Source organism: Xenopus laevis, chromosome 2S, assembly GCF_017654675.1.
Source record: "Xenopus laevis strain J_2021 chromosome 2S, Xenopus_laevis_v10.1, whole genome shotgun sequence".
Taxonomy (NCBI): domain Eukaryota; kingdom Metazoa; phylum Chordata; class Amphibia; order Anura; family Pipidae; genus Xenopus; species Xenopus laevis.
The window spans coordinates 26758098-26784091 of NC_054374.1; the positions used below are offsets into that span (position 1 = coordinate 26758098).

A 25994-nucleotide genomic window follows, 5' to 3' on the forward strand; every position below is an offset into this window, starting at 1 on the left:
CCCCCAGAAATAACAATGTCTCCAAACTGAAACAGCCAAAATGATTTTTCATATTATAACCAAGATGTGTGGCCAAATGTGTGGGTGGGACTTGAATACTCTGATGGAAGCTTACAGGAGGAGGAGCAGGAAGTCTGTAAAGCTTGCCATAGATGTTGAGATTTCTAAAAGATCGAGACCACGATTATCTCGGAACGATCGTACGAATTGTCCATCAACTAAAAAGACCAATTTGCCAGAAAACAAAGGGGAGCTGCCTGCTTGGCCCTGCAAACATAGATAGATTGCACTGGGACCAAAAAAGATTTTTTAACCTGGACGATCAATTTCCTGACAGATGTCGGCCGTAAAATCGTAAGATGTTCGATCGTTCGAATCCCACAAACCGCACGATAATTTCGAATCGAAGGATTGGTCGGACTTCGCTAAAATCATTAGTTCGGGAAGCGAAATCTTTGCGTCTATGGGGACCTTAACTCAAGCAGTGGGTGGGACTTGGATACTCTGATAGAAGCTTACAGGGGGAGGGGCTGGAAATCTGTGACTCAAGCAGTGGGGGGAATTTGAATACTCTGATGGAAGCTTATAGGGGGAGGAGAAGGGTGTCTGTGACTCAAGCAGTGGGGGGAATTTGAATACTCTGATGGAAGCTTACAGAGGGAGGGTCTGGAAATCTGTGACTCAAGCAGTGGGTAGAATTTGAATACTCTGATGGAAGCTTATAGGGGGAGGAGAAGGGTGTCTGTGACTCAAGCAGTGGGTGGAATTTGAATACTCTGATGGAAGCTTACAGCGGAGGAGAAGGGAGTCTGTGACTCACAGGCCCATAATACAATATTTTACATGAAATATTATAAAACCAGCGTTATTCTTCTATAAACTTCTATCATTTTTAGTCTTTCTTCTAAGAGTAGAATATAAGTGGGGCCCCGGGGCCCAGTGTCGCTAGCGCTGAGTTTATTTAAAAAACCCAAAAAGTTTATGACTTGTGTTTATTTCTGTGCTTTTCCTGCGCTGGTATCACCTTGGTCTGTGGAATGCGATGGCCATAAATCAAGGGCTGGGGGACACGGCATACAAACAAGATCATACCCTGCTGTACATGAGCCGCCTCGGCTCCCGGGGTTCGAGCTCCATAAACAACTAGCCAACAGCTGTCAGACCCCAAATACTTTGCCGAAAAGGCAGAGTAAAAGGCATCTTGGGAAATAAAAAGAAGACTAAAGGCCATGCTAACAGGAACTCTGTTTATTTGATCTTTGCAGAAATAAAGCTGCGTAATAATGGGGCTTTGTTCCCCCCCCCCTGGCGCGACCATGATAAATCCCACTCTCCAAAGCCTGAATACACATGCAACTGATTGTCAGGCACATTTAATTTCAACATGAGTTTATTGTTTGCTCACTGATCCCGCTCTCTGTTATATTCCATATCCGCGCCATTCTCCCCGCTGGCCCCCAGACTGCAACTCGGCAAGTTTGAGTGCAGTGCAAGGGCCCGATAGGCCCAGTTAATCTCACATACTCTTATCCCACAAAGGCAATTTTAATGTGGTGATAAAACCCGACGTATTTACTGTGTCTCAACTCAAAATATTTCATGGCTGCTGCCGAGCAAGGCTACAGAATAATCCATTCCCATTTCAATGTCTCCTGATAAAGGGATACCTGTTTCCTTTCAGCTGCTGTATTCCCTTCCGCTATCAGCACCACAGCAATATACACACACATATATTTATATATATATATATATATATATATATATATATATATATATATATATATATAGAGATAGAGAGAGAGAGAGAGAGAGAGAGAGAGAGAGAGAGAGAGAGAGAGAGAGAGAGAGAGAGATACACACAACAGGATCAGCTGCACTGTATACGGTCATCCCATATCTGGCCAGTCCTATACTCAATTTTCCTCTGATTCATTAAGAATTCTATTGCTTCATTATATATTTTACAAAGTTTTACCTGCAACTTACTTGCTGCTTTCAAAGCTGCCCATCACTAAAGGGCTAAAAGGGGCCTATTGCAAAGACCAAAGACAAGCAGTATAAATCCTACGGAGATATTGACATCTCTAAAAATACCAAAAATAAGAGGCTTTAACCTTCACTTAAGAGAACAGTAACACAAAAAAAATTATATTTTGATTATAAGTAATCAAAATATAATGTAGTGTTGCCCTGCACTGGAAAAACTGGTGTGTTTGCTTCAGAAACTCTACTATAGTTTATATAAACAATCTGTTGTGTAGCCATGGGGGCAGCCATTCAAGCACAGGATACACAGTAGATAACAGAGAAGTACTACTATAGTTTATATAAACAAGCTGCTGTGTAGCCATGGGGGCAGCCATTCAAGCACAGGATACACAATAAATAACAGATAAGTACTACTATAGTTTATATAAACAAGCTGCTGTGTAGCCATGGGGGCAGCCATTCAAGCACAGGATACACAGGGTGAGCCAGACTTGGATTTTTACTATTAAGTGCTGCTCTCATATCTACCACTAGAGGTATGGGAGTATTAATAGCAATGCAGGTGTCAGGTAGCTGTTCTCTGGCAACATTCCCAGCCATTGTTCTGTTTTTGGGCTCCTGGGGGGTGGGGGGAGGGTGGTGATAACTAGTGATGGGCGAATATGACCCATTTTGACAATGAAATCACCAAAACGCATTGAAATCTATGGGCATCATTTTTGCGGTGATACTTGCAAATGATTTCACTCATCACTAGCAATAACAATCTAAATTGGACAAGTCACGTGGCTGAGAGCACCAGGGAACTAAGAGCAATGTATGTGTAAAACAAATCTATGAAAGTGAACCTGTCCTTTGTAAATCAAATTTTGTTTTCTGCGTCAGATATTGGCAACTTCACTGGCTCCTCTGTGCTGTTCTGCCTGTCTGGCCATTTCTCCTGCTCTGTGCGGGGCCCCGTGGGACGACTATAAATGGCTGCATTAATTGCACTCGCCTAAACTACAAGTCTGGCTTGAACATTTCATTGTACAGAGAGACATTACATTCCGACTGAAATATTCCATTTCTGAAAGAAAAAGTCAGTTTATTCTGCTCATTAGCGATGGGCGAATTTGCGGCGTTTCGCTTCGTCGAAAAATTTGCGAATTTCGCGAGAAATTCGCGAAACGGCGAAGAATTCGCGAAACGTTTCGCCCATTTTTGGCGCCCGCGTCCGTTTTTTCGAGAAAAATTTTTTTTGACGCCGGCAAATTTTTTGCCGCGAATTTTCGCGGGCGTTTCGCGAGTTTATTCGCTGGCGGCGAAACGCGCAAATTCGCCGCGAATTCGCGCCTGGCGAATAAATTCCCCCATCACTACTGCTCATAAGTAATTGGGTGCTAATTACCATAGATTCCACTAAACACAGCGTAGCCCAGCTTGCAATTCTGCAATTAAGCAGAAATATCATCACTAACTAATAATACTCTTTATTTTTACTGGTATAGTTTTATCTCTCTGTACAGACTATGAGCAAACTTAGGGGGCTGTTCCTGCTGAATTGTGCTTAGTACAGGGGAATACCTATTCTGCCATAGTTTTATGGTATCTCTCTGTACAGATTATGAGCAAACTTAGGGGCTGTTCCTGCTGAATTGTGCTTAGTACAGGGGAATACCTATGCTGCCATAGTTTTATGGGATCTCTCTGTACAGGCTATGAGCAAACTTAGGGGCTGTTCCTGCTGAATTGTGCTTAGTACAGGGGAATATCTTTTCTGCCATAGTTTTATGGTATCTCTCTGTACAGGCTATGAGCAAACTTAGGGGCTGTTCCTGCTGAATTGTGCTTAGTACAGGGGAATACCTATGCTGCCATAGTTTTATGGGATCTCTCTGTACAGACTATGAGCAAACTTAGGGGCTGTTCCTGCTGAATTGTGCTTAGTACAAGGAATAACTATACTGCCATAGTTTTATGGGATCTCTCTGTAGAGACTATGAGCAATCTTAGGGGCTGTTCCTGCTGAATTGTGCTTAGTACAGGGGAATATCTTTTCTGCCATAGTTTTATGGGATCTCTCTGTACAGCAAAAAGAAAAACTTACACTCGCACACCCTGGCCGTCCAACGTCAAACGAATCCCAGGTGCTCGATGATAGAGGAATTGGGCAACCTCAAAAACAGCGTAGACACAGAATACACCGGCACAACATGGGTAATTCTAGCAGGTTTAACCTTGCTCGTTTATTGCGGATGCAACCTTTCGGGGCGTGACCCCTTTCTCAAGCATGAGAAAGGGGTCACGCCCCGAAATGTTGCATCCGCAATAAACGAGCAAGGTTAAACCTGCTAGAATTACCCATTTTGTGCCGGTGTGTTCTGTATCTCTCTGTACAGGCTATGAGCAAATTTAGGGGCTGTTCCTGCTGAATTGTACTTAGTACAGGGGAATACCTAGCTGTCATAGTTTTATGGGATCTCTCTGTACAGACTATGAGCAAACTTAGGGGCTGTTCCCGATGAATTGTGCTTAGTACAGGGGAATACCTATGCTGCCATAGTTTTGATGGATCTCTCTGTACAGTCTTTTTAGGGGGCTGTTCCTGCTGATAGCTTGCATCAGTAAGAGTATGTGATTGTTGGATGCACTAGTCCAGAAGAGAAGTTTCTCGCTGAAATCAGCACAGAAATGAGGAAGGTTCAGCAGAATATTAATACAAGGTCTCAGGAGTAGAAAAAGGGGGAAGCATGTAACAAAACAAATGCTAGTTAAGAAAGTTAAACTTTGTGTGCTGCAGCCTCTCCCATGTATGTGACAATGCACCCGCGCCGGCTCAGAGCCTGAAGTGATAGAGCACGAGCAGAAATATGAATGATAAATTGGACATAAGAAATGAAATTGCAGAGGCTGAGGATACACAGGGAGGCAAATGCATCACAGTGTCAGTAGCGCAGACTTACAGCTCACGTCTCATACATAACTAATGGCAGTGATTCCTGGAGGAGAACGACGCACGGCTCAGCAGGAGAGGCGCCTGGAGTCTGCTGTATTATTATTCAAAATGTTTTTTAAATTGTTACTTCAACGCCCAAGTAATAGGCCAGGTAATTGGGTTTAGGGGCCCAAATTGTGCCCCTCCAACCATTGTCTATAGGGGCTCCTTCTCAAATTTGGATACAGTGATGTCAACAAATCAACAGGACTGACCCACCTACAATGAGGCATTTTGGGTGCAACAGTATCCTTATACTACACATGGGGGGGGTCTTGGTGAACTAAAAACTACGGACGGGTCTAACTGTGGCATCCAAGCGCTGCAGGCGGCTCATTTATCTTTAATTACCCCAATCGCATTAGGAACAGACCCATTAATTATACATGGGCTCCAAAAGCTTTTTCTCACGCATTTTTGTATGCCATGGCACAAAATAACTGTCAGTTCTGACTACTAGAAGAAACATAAAAATCCCCCAGCATTCCGCTTACAGAACATCCCTGTACTAAGCACAATTCAGCAGAAACAGTCCCCTAAGTTTGCTCATAGTCTGTACAGAGAGATCCCATAAAATTATGGTAGCATAGGTATTCCCCTGTACTAAGTACAATTCAGCAGGAACAGCCCCCTAACTTTGCTCATAGTCTGTACAGAGAGATCCCATAAAACTGTGGCAGCATAGGTATTCCCTTGTACTAAGCACAATTCAGGAGGAACAGCCCCCTAAGTTTGCTCATAGCCTGTACAGAGAGATCCCAAAAAACTAAGGTAGCATAGGTATTCCCCTGTACTAAGCACAATTCAGCAGGAACAGCCCCTAAGTTCAGTAACGTAACTGGAGGAGGGCGGGCCCTGGTGCGGGACGTGCCGTCGGGCCCCGTCCCCTCCTTACCAGATTTTCCGCTGCACCCCCCTTCTTTCTGTTAGAGCAGTGAGCGTGGCTTCAGGATAAACAAAGGGCAGACAAATAATGGGGGGCAGAACTGACCTCCTTTCTGTGCTGCTGTTATAGACATGTTGGATTGGGGCTATTATCCCGGCCAAGCGCAGACACCAGACTGTATTGTTCCATACAACAAAGGACACACAAACCACATATCAGAGTTTATTTGTAAAAGAACTAAAAGCAATAAAAAAGGGACAATCAGCTTGTAAAAAACAGTTAGATAATGTAGCTAGGGACAGTGCTGTATAAAGGACCGACTCTAAATCAGGGGACCCCTGCTGCGCCCCGCAGTAACTGACTGCACGATACGCCCAACAGACACAGGAGATTTATGGTGTTTTGTGCAAAACTCGTTGCTAAACATCTAAATATTCTACTTCCCTAAATCTGCTGCCGGAGGGGTTTCCGGTCACTAGATGTGAGTTTTCTCTTCTAGTGGCGGGAGCATAACTCCTGGGCAGTTGGTCATATTTGAGAACCAGTGAAGCAACAGAAATGCCCAGTGTGAGGCCCGTGTGGCTTTTAATGTGCAGACCCTACAGCGTCGCTGGAGTGGGAATAACCTTTATTTGTCAGGAAGGAAGTGCTCGTTACTGCCTGCTCTTTGCTCATTAGTGCAGTAATTGCTTTCAGTCTCCCCACATTAATGGATCAGCTAAATATATACCTCCGTGCTGCGCTCTATAGGCGACCTACATGCCGGGAGCCAGGGGTCATCTTTTCAGGAAACAGAACTGGTTTATCCACTTACAATTTAAAGGAAAATGTATTTTTGTTTTATTACCTTATGTTTAACCCAAACTTATCATTGGACCCCCGAGCCCCCTGCCCCAGCTGCAAGGCCTTCTCTGGACCCACCACAGCTGCATAGTTCTGTCCAGGCTCCAAGCCTCCCATCCTAGCTTCAACCCCCTGCGGCCTTCCAGCCTGTACCCTTTCCATTTTAGGGCCATGTTTGGGGTCAGAGAGGGAGGTTGGGGGCTGTGGCATTCCATGCAGGGAGCAGGTCTGCACCAGTGGGGCCCACTGGGTTTTTTCCCAGTGTCCTGCTGACCCAGTCCGACCCTGCTCTACCTTCTAGTTACCCTTTGATTGCATTCTATAGCAGTACTGTAAAGCCTATCTAGCCTGGACAGGCTCCCTTTCTGACAGCCTTTAACATTTCTGGGATTGGGCAGTTGAGGGAAATGATTCTACAGTAATTCCTATGGTACAGTAACAGCAGGAGCATTTACCCACCTGATCAGTAACTGACACCTAATAAGGCATAAGGATTAAATTAACCAATAAATGCAGCCTGTCAGGGGGTGTAGTAAAATAAAAACCCTGTAAAACTGTGGCATCATAAGTATTCCACAGTACTAAACACAATTCAGCAGGAACAGCATCCTAAGTTTGCTTATAACCTATACAGAGAGATCCCATAAAACTATCAGCATAGGTATTCCCCTGTACTAAGCACAATTCAGCAGGAACAGCCCCCTAAGTTTGCTTATTACCTATACAGAGAGATCCCATAAAACTATGGCAGCATAGGTATTCCCCTGTACTAAGCACAATTCAGCAGGATCAGCCCCCTAAGTTTGCTCATAGCCTGTAAAGAGTACAAGGACTGTACAGGGAGTACTTTTAAAAAGATGAACACCAGCAATGTTACCTGGTGGGCTTATTACAGACATATTGGGCAGGGAATGAACGGATGAACCGGGCAGCCTGGTTAGTAATTAGGCAGAAGATTTCAGCAGAGAGACAGTCACACTGTATTGGGCCCATTAGCTCAGACACTCAATGTTCTATCGATTGGGTTTTACCCACAGTCCTTGTAGCAGAATATAAAATGAATACAAAGCAGTGGTTCTCCAGGGAGAGTTGTAATTATTTGGGGTTCAGTGCATCCCCCAGGCATAGGCTACAGATGCACCAGGGGTTAATATGGGCTGAAGAATACATATGTCCCAATAGAGTCTTTAACAAGCAGATGCTACCGCTTATTTGCTCACTTTGCTACACTTAGTAGGCCAGTTCTTTAGGCAGTTATGTAAAGAGAATGTGTTGCTGGAAAGATGCACCTTATTACTGCATGTACAGGGGTCCCTGGAATTCCCATCACCCATCATATTTAATTGTTTTTCTCTTCTTGATGAACTGTCTCTTCACACCCACAGTAACCCCACCCCCTTCTCTGTCTCTATAGCTGCCATTGTGCCCATGTATTAACAAAATATTCACTTTAAGATGTCATGTGTCTGTCAGTCCCATGTCCCCACCTTACATTGTCTGCAAATTGTAAGGGCCACAGACCATCTGGTTGCCGTGGTAACCTGAGCACATGGCATGCTATTCAGAGGGTAAAGGAGAGCACTGGGATTTGTTGTGTGTCCCTGACGTTCACATTGTAGTCAAAAAAGGGTTCATTAAGGTCACTGTGTCTCTGTGTGTAACCACCTTCCATGCACTCTCAGTCAGTGCCCCTTGTTTCCATGCAAACACGTATTGTGTGCCCAGAGCATTCCTTCTCTGTATATTTGTATTTATACATATGGTAGGAGGGAGGTGCCATATTGATTCCCTTATATATGAGCAGTCAGTTATACATATGACGCTGGTTCTGTACAGATGAGAGCCAATGGCAAGGGAAGCCGTAATGCTGTGGGAGTGTCTCTGGGGAGGACGCGCCTGGAAACGCAGCCAATTAATCAATCAGAGAGAGAGATTTCATTCACGTTGATTCCAATACCCCACAGAGCAATAAAGGGATTAAAAGGCCTGTCCTCACTTGTTTCTGGGCATCGTTCGTCATTCAAGGCCAAGTAAAACTGAAGAAGAAATGTATGTGCCATTTACATAACTACAAAGTTTCCCAATTTTTAAGACATTTAAAAAGCGTTAATTGTGAATCCGCACCACATTTGGGCATTATATGCATTTATTCTTCTCCAACACTAGGGGGTGTAACTATAGAGGAAGCAGCTGCCATGGGGCTCAGGAGATTTAGGGGGCTCAGTGCATTTGCTTGTTTGCTCCCCAACATGTGATCTGTTGTACCTGCAAACCCACACCCCAGTTTTGTGTTAGATTTATTGTTTTCAGATCATCTTGAGACTTGTGTAAGTGCTTAGTACAGGGGAATAGATATGCTGCCTTAGTTTTATGGGATCTCTCTCTGTACAGACTATGAGCAAACTTAGGGGGCTGTTCCTGCTGAATTGTGCTTAGTACAGAGGAATACCTATACTGACATAGTTTTATGGGATCTCTCTGTACAGACTATGAGCAAATTTAGGGACTGTTCCTGCTGAATTATGCTTAGTACAGGGGAATACCTATGCTCAGTGCCGGGCCACTCTGGACAGGCGCCCTAGGCAGGCACGGCAGTCGCGGCGCCTGTTTATTGTGCGCGAATTTGCGCTCGTGTGCGCATGCGTGAATTAAAGTTTGCGCGCATACGCAGAAGCACAAAAAGCGCGAAAAAATGCATAGAGTCGGGCAGAGAAGGGAACCGGACTTGGGGTAGGCGACAGAGGAGGTACGTGCCTGGCGCCCTCCCAGCTTTGCGCCCTAGGCACGTTCCTACTCAGCCTACCCCTAGTACCGTCCCTGCCTATGCTGCCATAGTTTTATGGGTAGGGTTGCCACCTTTTAGGGCCGTGGAAACTGGGCAGGGGCGGGGCCTTAGTGTCAGGAATGGGGCTATGATGCGCAGGCCCGGACTGGAAATCTATGGGTTCTGGCAAATGCCAGAGGGGCTTCTATAAGGTCCCATAGAAAGTCAGTATTTAGTGGGCTGGTGTGGGCTGTTTGGGCCTCTATGTGGGCTGATTGGGCCTCGGTGTACCTGAAATGCCAGGGCCTATTTTAATTCTCAGTCCGGACCTGATGATGCGGCAATCTCTGATTGGCCCGACACCCCATCTATTATAGGAAATCCTGCCCGGTTTTCCTAATTTGCCATGCAGTTTTGACCCGGGCAACCCTTCAAAAAAACGGTCTGTCTGGGTCAAAACCAGGCAGGTGGCAACACTAGTTATGGGATCTCTCTGTACAGGCTATAAGCAAACTTAGGGGGCTGTTCCTGTTGAATTGTGCTTAGTACAGGAAAATACCTATGCTGCCAAAATTTTATGGGATCTCTCTGTACAGACTATGAGCAAACTTAGGGGCTGTTCCTGCTGATTTGTGCTTAGTACAGGGGAATACCTATGCTGCCATAGTTTTCTGGGATCTCTCTGTACAGGATATAAGCAAACTTAGGGGCTGTTCCTGCTGAATTGTGCTTAGTACAGGGGAATACCTATGCTGCCAAAATTTTATGGGATCTCTCTGTACAGACTGTGCAAACTTAGGGTCTGTTCCTGCTCAACTGTGCTATGTTCAGGGGTATACATATGCTGCCATAATGAAGGACCAGTGGCACCACCTTAGAAGCTACAGGGGAAAAGAGAATATTTGAGAAATAATTAAATATGCACCTATTATTTTTAAAATACACACAAACATATATGACAACTGGTAGTATAGTTGCCCTTTAATAAAAAACGGAGGACGTGAGTTCAGCCAAGCTACTTCTTGTTTATGTTCCGACTCTGCAGTAGAAGCGATGTGTCTGTAGTGCAGCGATAGGGAAGGAGCTGATTGTTTGTAATGGGTTTAAACTATGTTTACCTGATGCGCCGGCAATTACTAATAATCCGCTCTAAATTGTTTACATGGATGGGATCAGAATATGAATAGACCCTCATACCTGACATTAACGGGGCCTAATAATTACTTAAAGGGAAAGTAAACCCAAACTCATATATAAACCCAAAAACTCTAAGCAACATTCACACTTACATTTCCATTCATTCTATGTCCAATGCATCATTGCACTGCTGGTCGTTACCATTGAAACAGCACCGACAGCTTTGACCCCCTTCCAATGTCAGCAGTGCTTTGCATGCTCTATAGAACGTGAGTCAGAGAAGGGGAAATAGTCTTGGCTGAAGGAGAGTTGAATATCAATACATTGTTTTTTTAATGTCGGGACAACCATCATTTTGTTTGGTTTAACTGCCCTTTAAAGGGCAATTTCACCTTTAACATTTAATAGGCATTACAATCTTGTGTTTAAAAAGGGACACACTTGTTTATGCTTGAAATTCATTATTCAAAAATACTTTTTTATACTCCTATTTATTGCAGAGCAGTGCAACTGAATAATGATTTTATTTTACACATAGACCCACCTTCTTGCCCCTTTATGGCATTAAAGGGACCGTAACACCAAAAAATTAAAATGCTGTGTAGCCATGGGGGCAGCCATTCAAGCACAGGATACACAGTAGATAACAGATAGGATCTGAAGAATCCCATTGTATACTGCAGAGCCTATCTGTTATCTGCTTGTGTTTCTCAAGCAAACACACCAATGTTACCATTGCAGGGCAACAGTACATGTGTGTACAATGTACAAGTGTATATTTGTTTTGTTACTGTTCCTTTAAATGAATTTAATCAGATTTTCCTTCCCAGCTATAACCTTGTGTAATGGCTTCCTACATATCTGTAAGCCTGAGACACAAGAAGTAATGAAGATTAGAGGGAGCTTCAAATCTCACTCTAACTGGCTGCCCATTTCTACTTTTGTACCCCTCCCAATGTACTCCTGTACCCTTTTTCTGCACCATTCAGTAGGTGACTTTCCCCTTTCAGTTGCAATGATGATACTGCATTGGACTGGCCCAACAGGATACCAGTTAAACTCCCAATGGGCCCTCCTGCTGCTCAGTATTTGTATCAACTTCATGTTCATTCCCTAATTCTTTATGGAAACAAACAGATGGAAAATAGAATATATCAAGTAAAGAAAAGTACTTAAAAAGTAAAAAGCATACCTCCCAACATTTTGGAAATAAAGAGGGACAAAAAAGTTGCTGCGCGCATTTTTGTGACCACACCCCCTAATTACAATGTTAATTTTACAAAATGTTGGAAGGTTATAGAAGTTTGAACATATTTCTGTGTTTTTTTTCCCCAGTTATTACAGTTTTGCTAATGAAGGTGAATTGCCTTTTAAGCTGTGTGTCTAACTTCTCCCAAGAGACCTGTTATCTCATATTGTTACAACTACTTATTTGCTTATCTCAAAACTGTTACGAAAGTATCTTATCTGCAGCTGTGGCTGTTCTGGGCTCTCTGCCGTAAGCCAATTGAGTTAGAAACATTGTTTCTTTTTCTGCCTGTTCGGTGCAGAGAAAATCGGGACGAGGGACTGCAGGTTGAGCTGTCAAAAGAGGGACTGTCCCTCTAAAAACGGGACAGTTGGGAGGTATGGAAAGGTTGAGTGAGAAGTTACAGAAAATCAACTTGGAGAATGGGCCCATGATCTAAGGTTTTCTGGTGGGCCCCTGGCATCCCAGTTCCGATGCTGCCCAAAAGCCAAAGGCTGTCAGAGAATGCTGGACACACCTTCTCTCCAGTTGTGGGGTCTCAGCCTTCCCCCTCTCTTTTCTACCTGTACCCCACACTGACAGCCGAAACGCACAGTCTGCAGCCCCCCTTCACCCCTTAAATTCTCCCACTATTAGAACAGTTGTACCAATGGGTGATGGAATTGGGAATTAGGATGGACTGCGCTATGTGCTTAGGCACGGGGGTGCCCACCAACCAGGTTCCTGAAAGTCCCAGGCTCCCAGATCCTCTCCCTTCCAGTGGATAGCAGATTCTTCTGTTTGTGCTGCGAGATCCTCTCTCTCTCTATCTCTAGCTCTCTCTATTTCTCTCTCCCCCTCCCATCTGCTCTCCCTCATCCATCTCCTCTGTGCATGGGAAAGTGGGTTAGTGAAGGAGTCCTGTGTAAGATTCAGATCCAGGCTCAGCAGCCTCAGCAATAGCAGCACCCGGGCTCTGCTCCCCACCACCCTGGGATTGGCTGTGCTCCTGTGCATTGGGTGCTGAAGGCAGGGGGCCATAGGGCACTGGAGCAATGGAAAACTGCTGGGAGATGTTTTTGTAGAAATCCTGGAATTGGATGAAACAGTGGGAATTAAAAGACTTCTCTTCATGGTTGATCATTTGTCCTGGACCATTTTAACCTCTTTGTGTGTGTGAAGTTTTTTGGGGTTTTTGTTTTTTTTTTTGGTGCAAGTTTCTAGTTTTTTTTAAGGGTATTTTTTTTTCCACGTTTTTATCGGTTGGTTTTGATTTGAAATTTGAACCATGGTTGGGAGATCTCAAGCAGACAGGAATCAGCTGCCCCTATTTCTTCTCAGACTGCTCTGCCTTCTTCCCACAGGGCTGCCGGTACGCAGCGGGGATTTTAACCGGAGCACCGACAACATCACCGTCCGGCAAGGGGATACAGCCATTCTCAGGTAGGGGGCGCTCTGCCTGTTTTCTACTATGTTATTGCTGGGTATTGCTGAGTGTCAGCGAGGATGCTGGAAGGCAAGTGGTGGGAAGAGATGTGGGAGAGAAGGAGAAATTGAACTGCGTTTATCACAATAAACAAACTACATGTTAATGGGTCCCATAGCAAATTCAATTAAGAGCCCCAAAACATTGGGAAGTTGACCTGTTCTACCAAGATATTTAAAACATTCCCATTAGGGTTTGAAGCAGAGTCTGACTCCTATGGAATTACACCCCGGAGAACAAGGAACACAAATACAGAAACAGAGATGGGACAATTGCCCTGGAACCCCAGCACCACAGAGGCAATTAGAATATCCATGTGCAGACTGTAATAAACACAATCTAAAACATGCTTTATCCTTTAATCTATGTCCCCCCTCCCTCATACACACAAGTTGCCCCTGCGGAGTTGATTTATTGTATTATCTCTTTAAATCCCCCCTTTATGCCTACAGCTTTGCCAGGGGTCCCCTTCTTTTTTATAACACTTATATAGGGCACATCTGCTGACTGGGGTTATTGCCTCTAATTATCCCTGTGTGTGTGTGATGGGTACAGCGGCTTAATAAAGTCAGGAATTGTTACATTGAACGAGTGTGACTTTGTTACATTGTATCAGTCATTGTACAGGGGGTACATCCTTCTGCACTGGAGGCAGATACTCTCATACTTCTGTGGGGTCGAGGGATATACTCTTCTTCAACTATAGGCACCCACCCAGCCTACAGCTTGTTCTCTTCTCGTCACAGTCATTTAAGCTGTACAACAGGCTTGTTTGTACTTTTAACCCCTTCCTGGCATGTGGGGACAGCAATGGGTTTTAGAGAAAGCAAAAGCCTGTAGCTAATTAGGCGTTTCCTTGTCACTTATTTAAAGCATAATGGATCACATTGTGTTCTGTTTAATTCATCAGGAAGCAAAGGGGTTAATGTTTTCTCCCCAAAGGTTTTTAGCTGCCTGCAGTGCGTAGTTGTACAGCCAACTGGTTAACGTGAATTTGTACTACACCTGCCAGGTATTCATTGGGTTAAATATACTTGTACTATAGTTGGCAGGATTTACTGGGTTAAAAGCATGTGTACTATAACTGCCTGGGATTTAATAGGGTTAAATGTGCTTGTGATATAGCTGCCAGGCATTTGTTGGGTGGATATACATATGCTGTAGCTGGTATTATTGGGTTAAAAGCAAGTGTCATGTATTGGCAGAAAATGGGTTACATATAGTTGTGCTGTAGCTGGTGGGCAATGCATGGGTTAAATATAGTTGTACGGCAGCTGCCAGGCATTTAATGGTCTTCAAACATTTGTACTAGAGCTGCCAGGCGCCCAGTGTGTTCAATGCACTTGTGCTACAGCTTTAGCTTGGAATGGTCAGTGTGTGTCAGTGTGTGATAGAGGGATGATTGTGTTTGTGTCAGTAAAGTGGACAGGTGTGTCTTTATGTGTGTAGCACAGAGGTATGTGCAGGTTTGTGTTTAGTGCACTGTAGAGGAATGTGTGTATGTTAAAGTATGCAGTGTAGATGTGTAGTATCAGTGTGTGTTAGTTTGTGTAATGCAGAGGTTTGTGTTAGTGTGGGTAATGTAGAGGTACATGTGTGTGTAGTGTTGACGCTGTGTGCTAGTGTGTATATTATATTGTACAGGCGTGTGGGTGAGGGTGTGCGTGTCTGTGTGTGTCTTACTATGCCCTTGGCAGGATATATGTGTGTGTCTGTGAATAAGTGTATGTTACTATTCCCACTGTTCCCATTGGCTGACAGTCAGCAGTGTGAGTGTTTGTGTGTATATCGTATCTATGTGTATCTGTGTTAGTGTGTCTCTCTGGTTTTATTATGTGTTGAGGTTTAGTTGCCACCTGGTGCCACAGGCTGACAGTTGTGTGACAATGTGTGTGTGTAAAAGCATGTTAGTGAGTACTTGTGTAAATGAGCAAGATCCCTGTTGGAAGTGTAATGCAGTTGGCTGCGTGTGTTTGTGTGTCTGTAGAGTATTTGTTCTAGTCTCAGTGTGCCAGTGTGTGTGTCTGTTTGTGCCACTAGCTGGCAGTCAGCTCTGCGTGTCTGTTTATCTGCATCTGTGTGTTATTGTGTTAACAAGCCCCCTGTCCCCATTGGCTGCACTTAGTGTTGTGGTGTGTGTGTGACTGTGTTCAGTTTGGCTGTACAAAATATTTAGTTCATGCTCTCGGCTGCAGGAAAGGGAAACAAGATGATGGGGTTGTGGCCCCCAGGTAGAAATATCTGTTTCTTTTTAGGGATGGGCAAATTTTTTCACCTAGTTTCGCCACGGAAATGACGCCCATAGACTTGTATGGCAGCGTGTGTCAAAAAAAAAAGACGCGCGTCAAAAAAACAATTTCGCCACGCGTCAAATTTTTTGGACGCTCATAGACTTTAATGGCCATCAGCGACAATTTTGACGAAACGAAACGGCTCAAATTCGCCCATCCCTATTTCTTATAGAACCCACAACAGCCAATGGAGCTCAATACAGGGTGTTGCTGGTGCTTCTTGCATGGCAGGGGTTAAATGCCTCCATAAACATCACAATCCCTGCGGTCCCTTGTGGTAACGGTGAGGATGAAACTCACTATTTGTCACTGTGTGATTTCAGTGTAGTGCTCCTTATACACTCACCTTCCTTCCCAGGCTGGGCTGCAAAATAAACAGTTTCTACTATTCTACTAATGCAATGGTTAAAGTGGACTGTACCATGCTGCAGGTGACTGTTACTATGGATCAGATTTCTTGACTTGGGATGGCTTTGCTGTGTTTAACCCTCATCCTGCCGATCCCCTTCTGGTTCTTCCACTGGTGCAGAGCTTAACCCCTCCTGGTAGTGAAGAGGTTAAACCAACAGTGTTATTCAGCGCTGCTGGCAGTTATGTCTCAGGAATGCAGCACTTCACTTGGTTAACCTCGAGCCCATTCTCAGTGTTTGTGCTGTTCTCTAGGATGCAACACAATCAGCTCATCTGTTATGTAACACTAATTCCCAGCCATGTGCACTGAATGCACTGCCTGCCCAGCCTCTCTCTCTCTCTCTCTCTCTCTCTCTCTCTCTCTCTCTCTCTCTCTCTCTCTCTCTCTCTCTCTCTCTCTCTCTCTCTCTGCCAGTATACCCAGCACACTCAGTATACCAAGCACACCCAGTATACCCAACACACCCTATATACCCAGCACACCCAGTATACCCAGCACACCCAGTATGCAGTATACCCAGCAAACCCTATGTACCCAGCACACCCAGTATACCCAGCATACCCAGCACACCCTATATACCCAGCACACCCAGTATACCCAGCATACCCAGTTTACCCAGCACACCCTATATACCCAGCACACCCAGTATACCCAGCACACCCTGTATACCCAGCATACCCTATATACCCAGTACACCCAACACACCCAGTATACCCAGCACACCCATTAAACCCAGCACACTCAGTATACCCAGCATACCCAGCACACCCAGTACACCCAGTATACCGAGCATAACCAGCACACCCAACAGACCCTGTGTACCCTGAATACCCAACACACCCTGTATACCCTTAATACCCAGTATACCCAGCACATCCAGCATTATCTTTTATAATGCACATATTTTTATTGCTAATAAATATTATGGGTAAGATAGCACTTTTAACAGAATTATGGTGACATCACTCATGTCTACTAAGTATAATGGGAAGCATGAAGACCTGGGCTTCCCCAGCCATTGGTGGCCTACAATTCCCAGCATGCCAGGACAGCCAAAGGCTATTCAGGGACCCCAGGATTGTACTGTAGATAAGCAAAACAGGGGTGCTGTTTGGAAGACCCCCCCAACTAGATATTATAAGGACTTTTTAAGTCAATTTGGAGCCCCATTTTAATACTTCCATATTAGGAAGCATTGCCTTATGAATAATGTTGAATTGGAGCTTCCTCTGTAACAAAGCCAAGCTGTCGGGTTTGTATTGGAGTAGATTCTAATGATTAGAGTGAATATGTGGAAATTCTGCAGAATGCAATATCCCCAGGCGTTATGATCCTCCTCCCAGCAGAGGTTTATGGGGTCACTGGCTGCACATAAAGAAACATCTGAGCTTGGAAAACAAATGCAAATGCTTCATAAACCATATATTCCCCCTATATTGCTCTGCAGAAGTTTCCTGGGGCCGCAGCTCTTGCCGTTAATAATAATAATTATTAATGGGGGTGGTCTGGAGAGATTTCCCCTGCTGAATTTAAACTGATTTTTTTAAAGAATAAATAGCAATAAAATGCCATGAATACTTAACAGCCTCCAGGTGTAACTGTCAGCGGTGTGACTCCCAAGCATTATCATTGGGGCAATGTAGGACAATTATATATAGTAAGCACTTACCAGCCAATCAGGCTTAGGCTAGGAGCCAGCTGGCCAATCCAGACATGGCCTCAGTGACAATGGGGAAGGCTGGATGGTTGGAACCAGTAGGGTTAGTGATACAGTAAATACAATAAGTGGCCAATGGCATGTGGATATGGAAATCAGATGAACAGAGATATGGGTCACACATTTTTTTAAAGGGGTGGTTCACGTTTGAAAGGAAAACTATACCCCCAAAAATGAATACTTGAGCAACAGATAGTTGATATCAAATTACGTGGCATATTAAAGAATCTTATCAAACTGGAATATATATTTTGGTAAATGTTGTCTTTTTATATCTCTTGCCTTGAACCATCATTTTGTGATGGTCTGTGTGCTGTCTCAGAGATCACCTGACCAGAAATACTGCAGCTCTAACTGTAACAGGAAGAAGTGTGGAAGCAAAAGACACAACTCTGTCTGTTAATTGGCTCATGTGACCTAACAAGTATGGTTTGTTGGTATGTTTGTGTGCACAGTGAATCATACGATCCCAGGGAGTGGCCCGTATTTTTTCAAATGGACATTTTCTATTTATAATTACCCAATGGCACATACTATTAAAAAACAATATTATTATGAAAATGGTTTATTTACATGAAGTAGGGTTGTACATATGAGCTATTTTGTGCAATATATTTTTATAGAGATCTACATTGTTTGAGGGGTATTGTTTCCTTTGAGTTAATTTTTAGTATGTTATAGAATGATCAATTCTAAACAACTTTTCCATTGGTATTCATTTTTTGGTTTTTTTTTGTAGTTTTTTCATTATTAGCCTTTTTTCTTCTGACTCTTTCCAGCTTTTAAATGGGGGTCACTGGCCCCATAAAAAAAATGCTGTGCAAGGTTACACATTTATTGATATTGCTACTTTTTTCTAGGGATGCACCGAATCCAGGATGCTGACTTTTTCAGCAGGATTCGGATTCAGCCAAAACAAGGAAGTAAAAAATGTTTTCCCCTTCCCACCCCTAATTTGTATATGCAAATTAAGATTCAGATTTGGTTCGATATTTGGCCAAATCTTTTGCGAAGGATTCGGGGGTTTGGCCAAATCCAAAATAGTGGATTCGGTGCATCCCTACTTTTTATTACTCATCTTTCTGGTCAAGCCTCTCCTATTCGTATTCCACTCTCTTATTCAAATCAATGCATGGTTGTTAGGGTAATTTGGACTCCAGCAACCAGATTGCTGAAAATTGCAAACTGGAGAGCTGCTGAATAAAAAGCTAAATAACTCAAAAACCACAAATAATTACAATTAAAACCAACTGCAAATTGTCTCAGAATATTGCTCTCTACATCATACTAACAGTTAATTTAAAGGTGGACACACCCTTTAACCCAAAGCTGCACCCAACCCAGCAACGTCCTCTTCTGATTCATGACTTGAAACTGATTGTCCTCTTTTAGACTAATATATGGATGGGATCAGCAACCAGAGAGGAGGAGTCAGCACTGTTAATAATCAAAAGGGCCCTGCTTGAATTTGACCTGCCACCTGCACAATCCCACACCTTGGTCTCACCTATGCCCAACACCTGTAGGTTTCAGGTACAAAAACAGTGACAGCAATGGGGGGGGGGTGATGTATACACCTCACCTGGGATGTCCTTGCATTGCTGTAACGTGGGCAGAACAGTTTAAAGAGTGAGCAGGGAGTGACACACATGAAGCAGCCAATCAGCAGTTAGCTTTTAATAGTCTAATGCAGTTCTACTAATGGAAGCAAGCATCTCATTGGCTTAAGAAATTAAGGCATCATTTTCACATGCGCGTGAGCTTGATGGAGATAATAATAATAATAATGAAGACTATTTGTATCTATTATGTATCCTGTGCGGCTCACTAGGCTGATAGCTCCCCTATATTTGTGTGTGAATATTTCTATTTAAACCATAAAGGGAAATCTGGTTTCTCGGGGGATTTATGTCCATTTAAAACCAACATAACAGCTGCATATTCATAGACATAGCTATATATTTATTGTGCCGGCGCTACACTAACACATTTAGGGTGGGAGCCCGAATGCATTTGTTTGTAGTCCCTTATCTGTTGGGAATTGGGGCACGTGCCTGCGAGTTCTGTGCCGAGAAGTTTAAGAGACTGAAGTGATGGATATACGGTCTGCGCCGCGGCAGAGCATTACATTACAGGCTCAGCTATAAACTGCACACAGAGCCTCATATAAATCATAACTTTGGCCTGAATATATATTCTTGGATTTAAAGTCCAACTCAGCTTGTGTCATTTCTAACCATGGGATTGGGCCACCAACCAAACCTCGAAATTTAGGTCACCCCCTAAGCACCCCAACCTCTGCCCCACTTGGCAACCTTTGTTGGCTGTCTTGCCTAAACAGGGTTAGCTAGAAGGTGGGTCCAACTATCAGTATATACCAGTGTGACATTATGATATTAACATTATTATAAACCTTTAAAGGGGAAGTTCACCTTTAATTTAAATATTCGTATGCTGTTGAAAGAAGAAGTACTAAAACAATCTGCATTTGCTGTAGGCACTGTCCCTTTAAATGTTCTACCCTCCTTGGCAAACAGATGCATCAAAGCCTTTATTGTGGGGCTGTATCCTAAGACATAATGCGGCTGCTCTGATGTCTGCTTTTATTTTATTCCCTGCTGGCTTTAATCTTGGCATTGTTAATGTAGACTTTATGTGTAACGATCACAAGTTCATTGTCTGCCCCTTGGCTCAGATGGGTCCCTGGGGAAAACACATTCTTCCGGGTCATTACATTAGTTAATTTTTCTCTCTTTCTTGCTTCTTTAATTGCAATGAAAACTGATATATATATATATATATATATATATATATATATATATATATATATATATATATATAAATAATATATTAATAATATACAGTAAATGGTATCAAAGGACAAGTTCCAGTCTTCAACCATTAATGCCCAAAATAATATCTATGGTTATGTGGCTCCATATGGGAACAGGTTGGTGCCCCCTTGTGCTGGAGTCCAGGGCACAATCATGTTTAGATTCTCCAGCAGATAAAAGTTATATTGGCACATGGGGAGCACATTGGACAGATGGTATAGGGTGAAGGAAAAGACCTAAGGGGTAATTCGTGAAGACCTTTGGTAGAAGGGGCACAGATAGGCTGGAAGTCATAGTTCAAAGTGCAAAAACATGGCATCAAACTTATTTTTTGGGTCCCAAAATATTTGTTGACCTATTCTTCCAAGATATATTAAACTTGCTCTGCAACTGCTTCCTCTGGGGAGTGTGCCTGGTCTTCCATGTTGTCAGTGGCCCCTTCTAGAATAACCATAGTTATAGTGATAATCAACTCTCCTCCAGCAAAGACTCCAATTGTAAATTTCCAAACCTGTTTAATAAATGCATAGGGAAAAGCAGTTTATGTCCCCTTTAAAGCCCTGTGCAGCACAACTGTAACATTAGTAAGGCAGATAATAGAAATCTGAATCATCTTGTTGCAAATGGGACGGATACAAACATGCCTGGTTCTGAAATGAAAGAAGTTACTTCTAACTGGTTTGTGTTATGAAGCCGACCAGCTATTCTTTAGTAAGGCACTTTATCATTGTGATCATCCTAAATCTGTGAGTGTCTCGCTCAGCCTCAATGCGATTGGTCACCATTTTCCAGATGCAGCACATTAATGACACATATTTAACAGAGACCCCACGTGCGCTGCATTTTCTCATTATAGAGTCATATCGCTCTGCGTTGTATTCCATTATGCTCCATGTTAATTATATGGAGGGAGTGACTTGCTATCCATTTCCCTGCATCCTGGAAACTCAGAGTCAAGGTAATTTTAAATTGGTAAATATTGCAGAGCCAAGCAGAATATATACGAGTTTATTGTATAAATAATCACAGTAATATTAAAGCCAGTGGAAGAATGTGAATTTTCCCTTCCCTCCCGCCAGCTGACATAGTGCCACCACTCGCTGTAAGTTGTCTTGCTGAGCCCATAAAGCACAGACACAACAGGACCCCATATATTATTCTCCTCCCTGGGTGCTGGCCTCGCCACAAGGAAGATGGACACATATGATAACCAATAATTACATCTCGGCATGGGCCCTACTGACTGGTATATCAGAACGGCGGGTTAAAATGTTATTCTTAATATAAGACTAAAACTGTGAAAATGTTAATAAAAAAAAAATATACAAGAATAGGCAGTCTGTGTGTTATGAGCAGTCACAGCCTACACAAAGGTCACTGTGGAAATTTGGAATCAGGAGCTCCTGGTAATAGAGTGAAAGTGTGAGGAAGAGTATGTTGGATTGAGTAAAGAGATAACTGGGGATGTGATGTAGAGAAGGAGTAAGAAGAGGATAAGTAAGTCCAAATAGGGATAATATAAAATGGGGTGAAGCACAAGAGACTCAAGATTGGTTGAGAGATGTGACTGGAAATAAGATTAGACATATAGAAGAGGTGAAAAGAGAGAGGAAAGGATAGTAAAGCCAAATACGTGAAGAAGAGAAGGTGGGCTCTTGTCCACTGACAGCACAGTATGCTTGGGGGTTCTTGGCCAGTAACAGTTGGGTGTTCACCTAAGGCGACCACCACAAGAAACAGAAGAACATCAGCTCACCCCTGCCCTGGAGGGATTAAAAATAATTAATCCCTAGACCAGGGGTCCCCAACCTTTTTTATCTGTGAGCCACATTCAAATGTAAAAAGAATTGGGGAGCAACACAAGCATGAAAAAGTCCCTTGGGGTGCCAAATAAGGGCTGTGATTGGCCATTTGGTAACCCCTATGTCGGCTGCCAGTCTACAGGAGACTCTACTTGACACTATACTTAGTTTTTATGCAATTAAAATGTTCTTCCAAGCCTGGAATTCAAAAATAAACACCTGCTTTGAGGACACTGAGAGCAACATTCAAGGGGTTGGAGAGCAACATGTTGCTCACGAGCTACTGGTTGGGGATCACTGGCCTAGACCGTAGAACCCCAATTTTCCTCATATGATTGTTTGTTCCTAAGGAGACAAGAAAGAATGAGTAAGAACTTGCAGCATGAGATAGAGGTCAAAGAGTTTATGGAGAATGAAAAATAGGGAGACAGAGTGAAGAGGGGAAAATGGGGTTATGGAGTACAAAGGCAAATGGAGAATAATTCAGGAATATAGAAGGGTAAAGAAGAGAGAGAATGAGGGAGAGTAAGCTGAAATTAGGGAGAATAGAAAATGATGGGGAGATGGGATGCAAGAGGAGAGGGGAAGAGAAAGGAGTGTTAGAGAGAAGAGACACAGCTGGAGTTAAGACTAGAAATATAAAAGGGCTAGAGAGTGTGAGGAAAAGTAAGGCCAAACAGCTGGGGAAGAACAGGAGGACATAATGAAGAAGATATTGATAGAGAGTAAAAAGGATTAGGAGAATAAAATTATAACTGACGAGTTCAGTAGTTTAACTCTAAGGTATTGATGGGAGAATCTGTGCCGTTTCGCCAAAAAAAAATGTTAAGATTTTATTATTAAGCATCATTTGTTATGGAACAGATTTTAATGCATTAGCTTGTCTAGATATAACTTCTCCTTTTTCTTATATGATTTATTGTCTGAATTCTAGGGGCTTTACATTTGCCAAGCAAAACAATTTCAGTTCAATATTATGTACACTAGCAAGCAAGGACTTTAACCCCTTACTAGACAACTCTGTCAACTTTACCTGACTTTGAGGCCCAGTTAGCATATTCAGTCTTAACATTTCCCCCTTTGGACATACAAATGTCCATACTAACTTTATTTATATTACAACTACAATCATGTTTCATTTAGTAGGAAATGAGTATATTCCAAGAGACATGATTATGCACCAATGTACTTCCCCACTTACATGACTCAAGAAATCAGAGTTTTGGGGGGGATCTTTTATTTCTGAGAGCAAGTAATAGTGTTTCCTTTGATCACTGAGTCTGTTTGTAGCGGAAGAGGAGACCAGAAGACTTACTATGACAATTAACTCAGCAGATCTCAGAGCAGAATAAATCTGGGCCATAAACCAATAATAACACAGCAGGGACTTTGTTTTAATTGTGAATCTGACTGAGCCACAAAGTAACAGTTCCAAGCGCTGGACGTCCTTTCCCTCATATTGTGTTGTCTCTGGCTGGAATATCTCCCCTTCCATTCATAATAGTTAGAACATTGGCTTGGACTGGGCAAGGCTCTAGAATAAAGACTTACGCCCTGGCATGTAGGACAGCGGACATATGGTAAAGTCAGCTTTTGGCACCTTATACCAAAGTATTTACAGTCTCTTTTTGATGAAGCTCTGTAATGACATTGTACTGATTTGCGTTAAAGGGGAAGTAAAGTCTAAAACAGAATAAGGCTAGAAATGCTGTATTTTGTATACTAAACATAAATATTACAAACTTACTGCACCACAAGCCTAATCAAACAAAAGATTTATGCTTTTAAAGTTTGCCACAGGGGGTCACCATCTTGTAACTTTGTTAAGCATCTTTGCAAGACCAAGACTGTGCACATACTCAGTGTGATCTGGGATCTTCCTAAATTATCAAAACAGCACAAAAAAAACGAAATTCACCCCATCACAACAGGTCAAATAATATCTGCCAGAAGCCGATACAGCAAGACTGCACTGGGTCCGTTGTTGTCATTTAATCTAATGTGGATTTTATAGTTTTTATATTGTTTAATTCAAACTTTCTCCAACTCTGCAAAACCAGTGGCTGCAGCAAAATAATCCTCCAAATAGAATTCCAGTTTATCTGTTTAAGTCTGGCTCCATAATCTTTGTCCCTGCAGCTGGAGTTGGAAACAGTAAAGGGTATGTAATGGCAAAAATAAAATCCATTACAAATCTCTACACAGTCACCGACTGCTCTACAGGGAAACAAACAAAGCTGCTTGAGTTCTGCATGGCTGGGAAGTAAGGCGGGGGCTCCCCCTGCTGTTCATAAGTATGATTGTTTCCCTGCAGAGCATTTAGGGACCATCTGACAATTCCAATCGACAGCAGTAAATAAAGGGAGAATTTCACTGCATACAGTCAGGTACACATTTTTTAACTAAAGAATATTGGAGATAGGTTTCGTTAAAGAAAAATGGGATTTTATTTTTTTTTCCTTTACATGCCCTTTAAAGAACCTCTAAGCTTAGTGTTCCTTTTGCCTAAAAAAAGAATAAAGAATGTATATTTGCTTTATTTACCCAAACGTCCATGAAAATGTTACTGCTTAAGCTAAAATTTCAAGTCTTCCTCAAGCAACCAGGATCCCAGGGTTCCTCTAACTGTTACAATTCATTACAAGAAATAATAAGTGGACATAGGGGTATGGCATAGTGTCAAGGGTCACTGGCCAACTGTAAATGCCATAATAAGGGCAGTTGCTTTCTTTGAACTAAGGATTCAGTATGGAAGTGCAATGTGGTAGGAGACCACATAGGTCCATAGGACCACATTAGACTAGAGCAGGGGGACCCTACCATTTTAACTCATGAGCCACACACTGGGGGTACCAAATATGGGATATGATTGACTATTTGGTAGCCCCTATGACCACTGGTAGTATAAAGGGGATTCTGTTTGGCAGTACATCTGGTTTTATACAACCAAAAAAGAAGCATCTGCTTTGAGGCCACTGGGAGCAACATCCAAGGACTTGGTGAGCAAGGTGTTGCTCCTGAGCCACTGTTGGGGATCACCAGACTAGAGAAAGAAAAAAGCTTGAGCCATAGACGTCAGTAGAGTAGCCAACTGCCTAGTGTAGTCACTTGTCAGCATGAGGGTAGGCCTTTGAGGTTTAGGGGGTCAGCGGGGTAACAGCTTACTCAGAAGGGGGCTGTAATATTAGTACAGGTACAGAATCCCTTATTCAGAAACCCGATATCCAGAAAGCTCCGAATTACGGAATGGCTGTCTCCCATAGACTCCATTTTATCCAAAACATTTTTTAATCTTTTTCTCTGTAATAATAAAACAGTAGCTTGTACTTGATCCCAACTAAGATATAATTAAAACTTATTGTAAGCAAAACCAGCCTATTGGTTTTTTTTGGCATGAAGACCCAAATTACAGAAAGATCCATTATCTGGAAAACCCCAGGTCCCGAGCATTCTGGATAACAGGTCCCATACCTATATATGCAAATGCATAGGCAATTTAATGTATCTTCGGAAGAAGAGTAGACCATATAGATGCACCAGGGAAACTATTGTTGGACTGAGGGAGCACTGGTGTAACTGTTTTGTGCTTTACTGCTTCCTAATAGGGGCACAGTTGCAATTAACAGTT

At 42.9% G+C, this 25994-nt stretch overlaps 1 protein-coding gene across 9 annotated transcripts in view; it reads left to right on the forward strand.

The window, feature by feature from the left end:
- Window positions 1-25994, forward strand: part of LOC108709279 (limbic system-associated membrane protein) — a 1032477-nt gene that overhangs the window by 692940 nt on the left and 313543 nt on the right. For 3 of the 9 annotated variants that reach the window (XM_041583497.1, XM_041583500.1, XM_041583498.1), the window contains exon 1: window positions 12709-13267. In XM_041583497.1, the coding sequence (XP_041439431.1) occupies window positions 13113-13267 (155 nt within the window). In that variant the 5' untranslated portion in view covers window positions 12709-13112. Of the gene's footprint in view, window positions 1-12708; window positions 13268-25994 lie in introns of those variants that run through there. The other 6 variants (XM_041583501.1, XM_041583502.1, XM_041583504.1 and 3 more) reach the window with 3 other exon arrangements.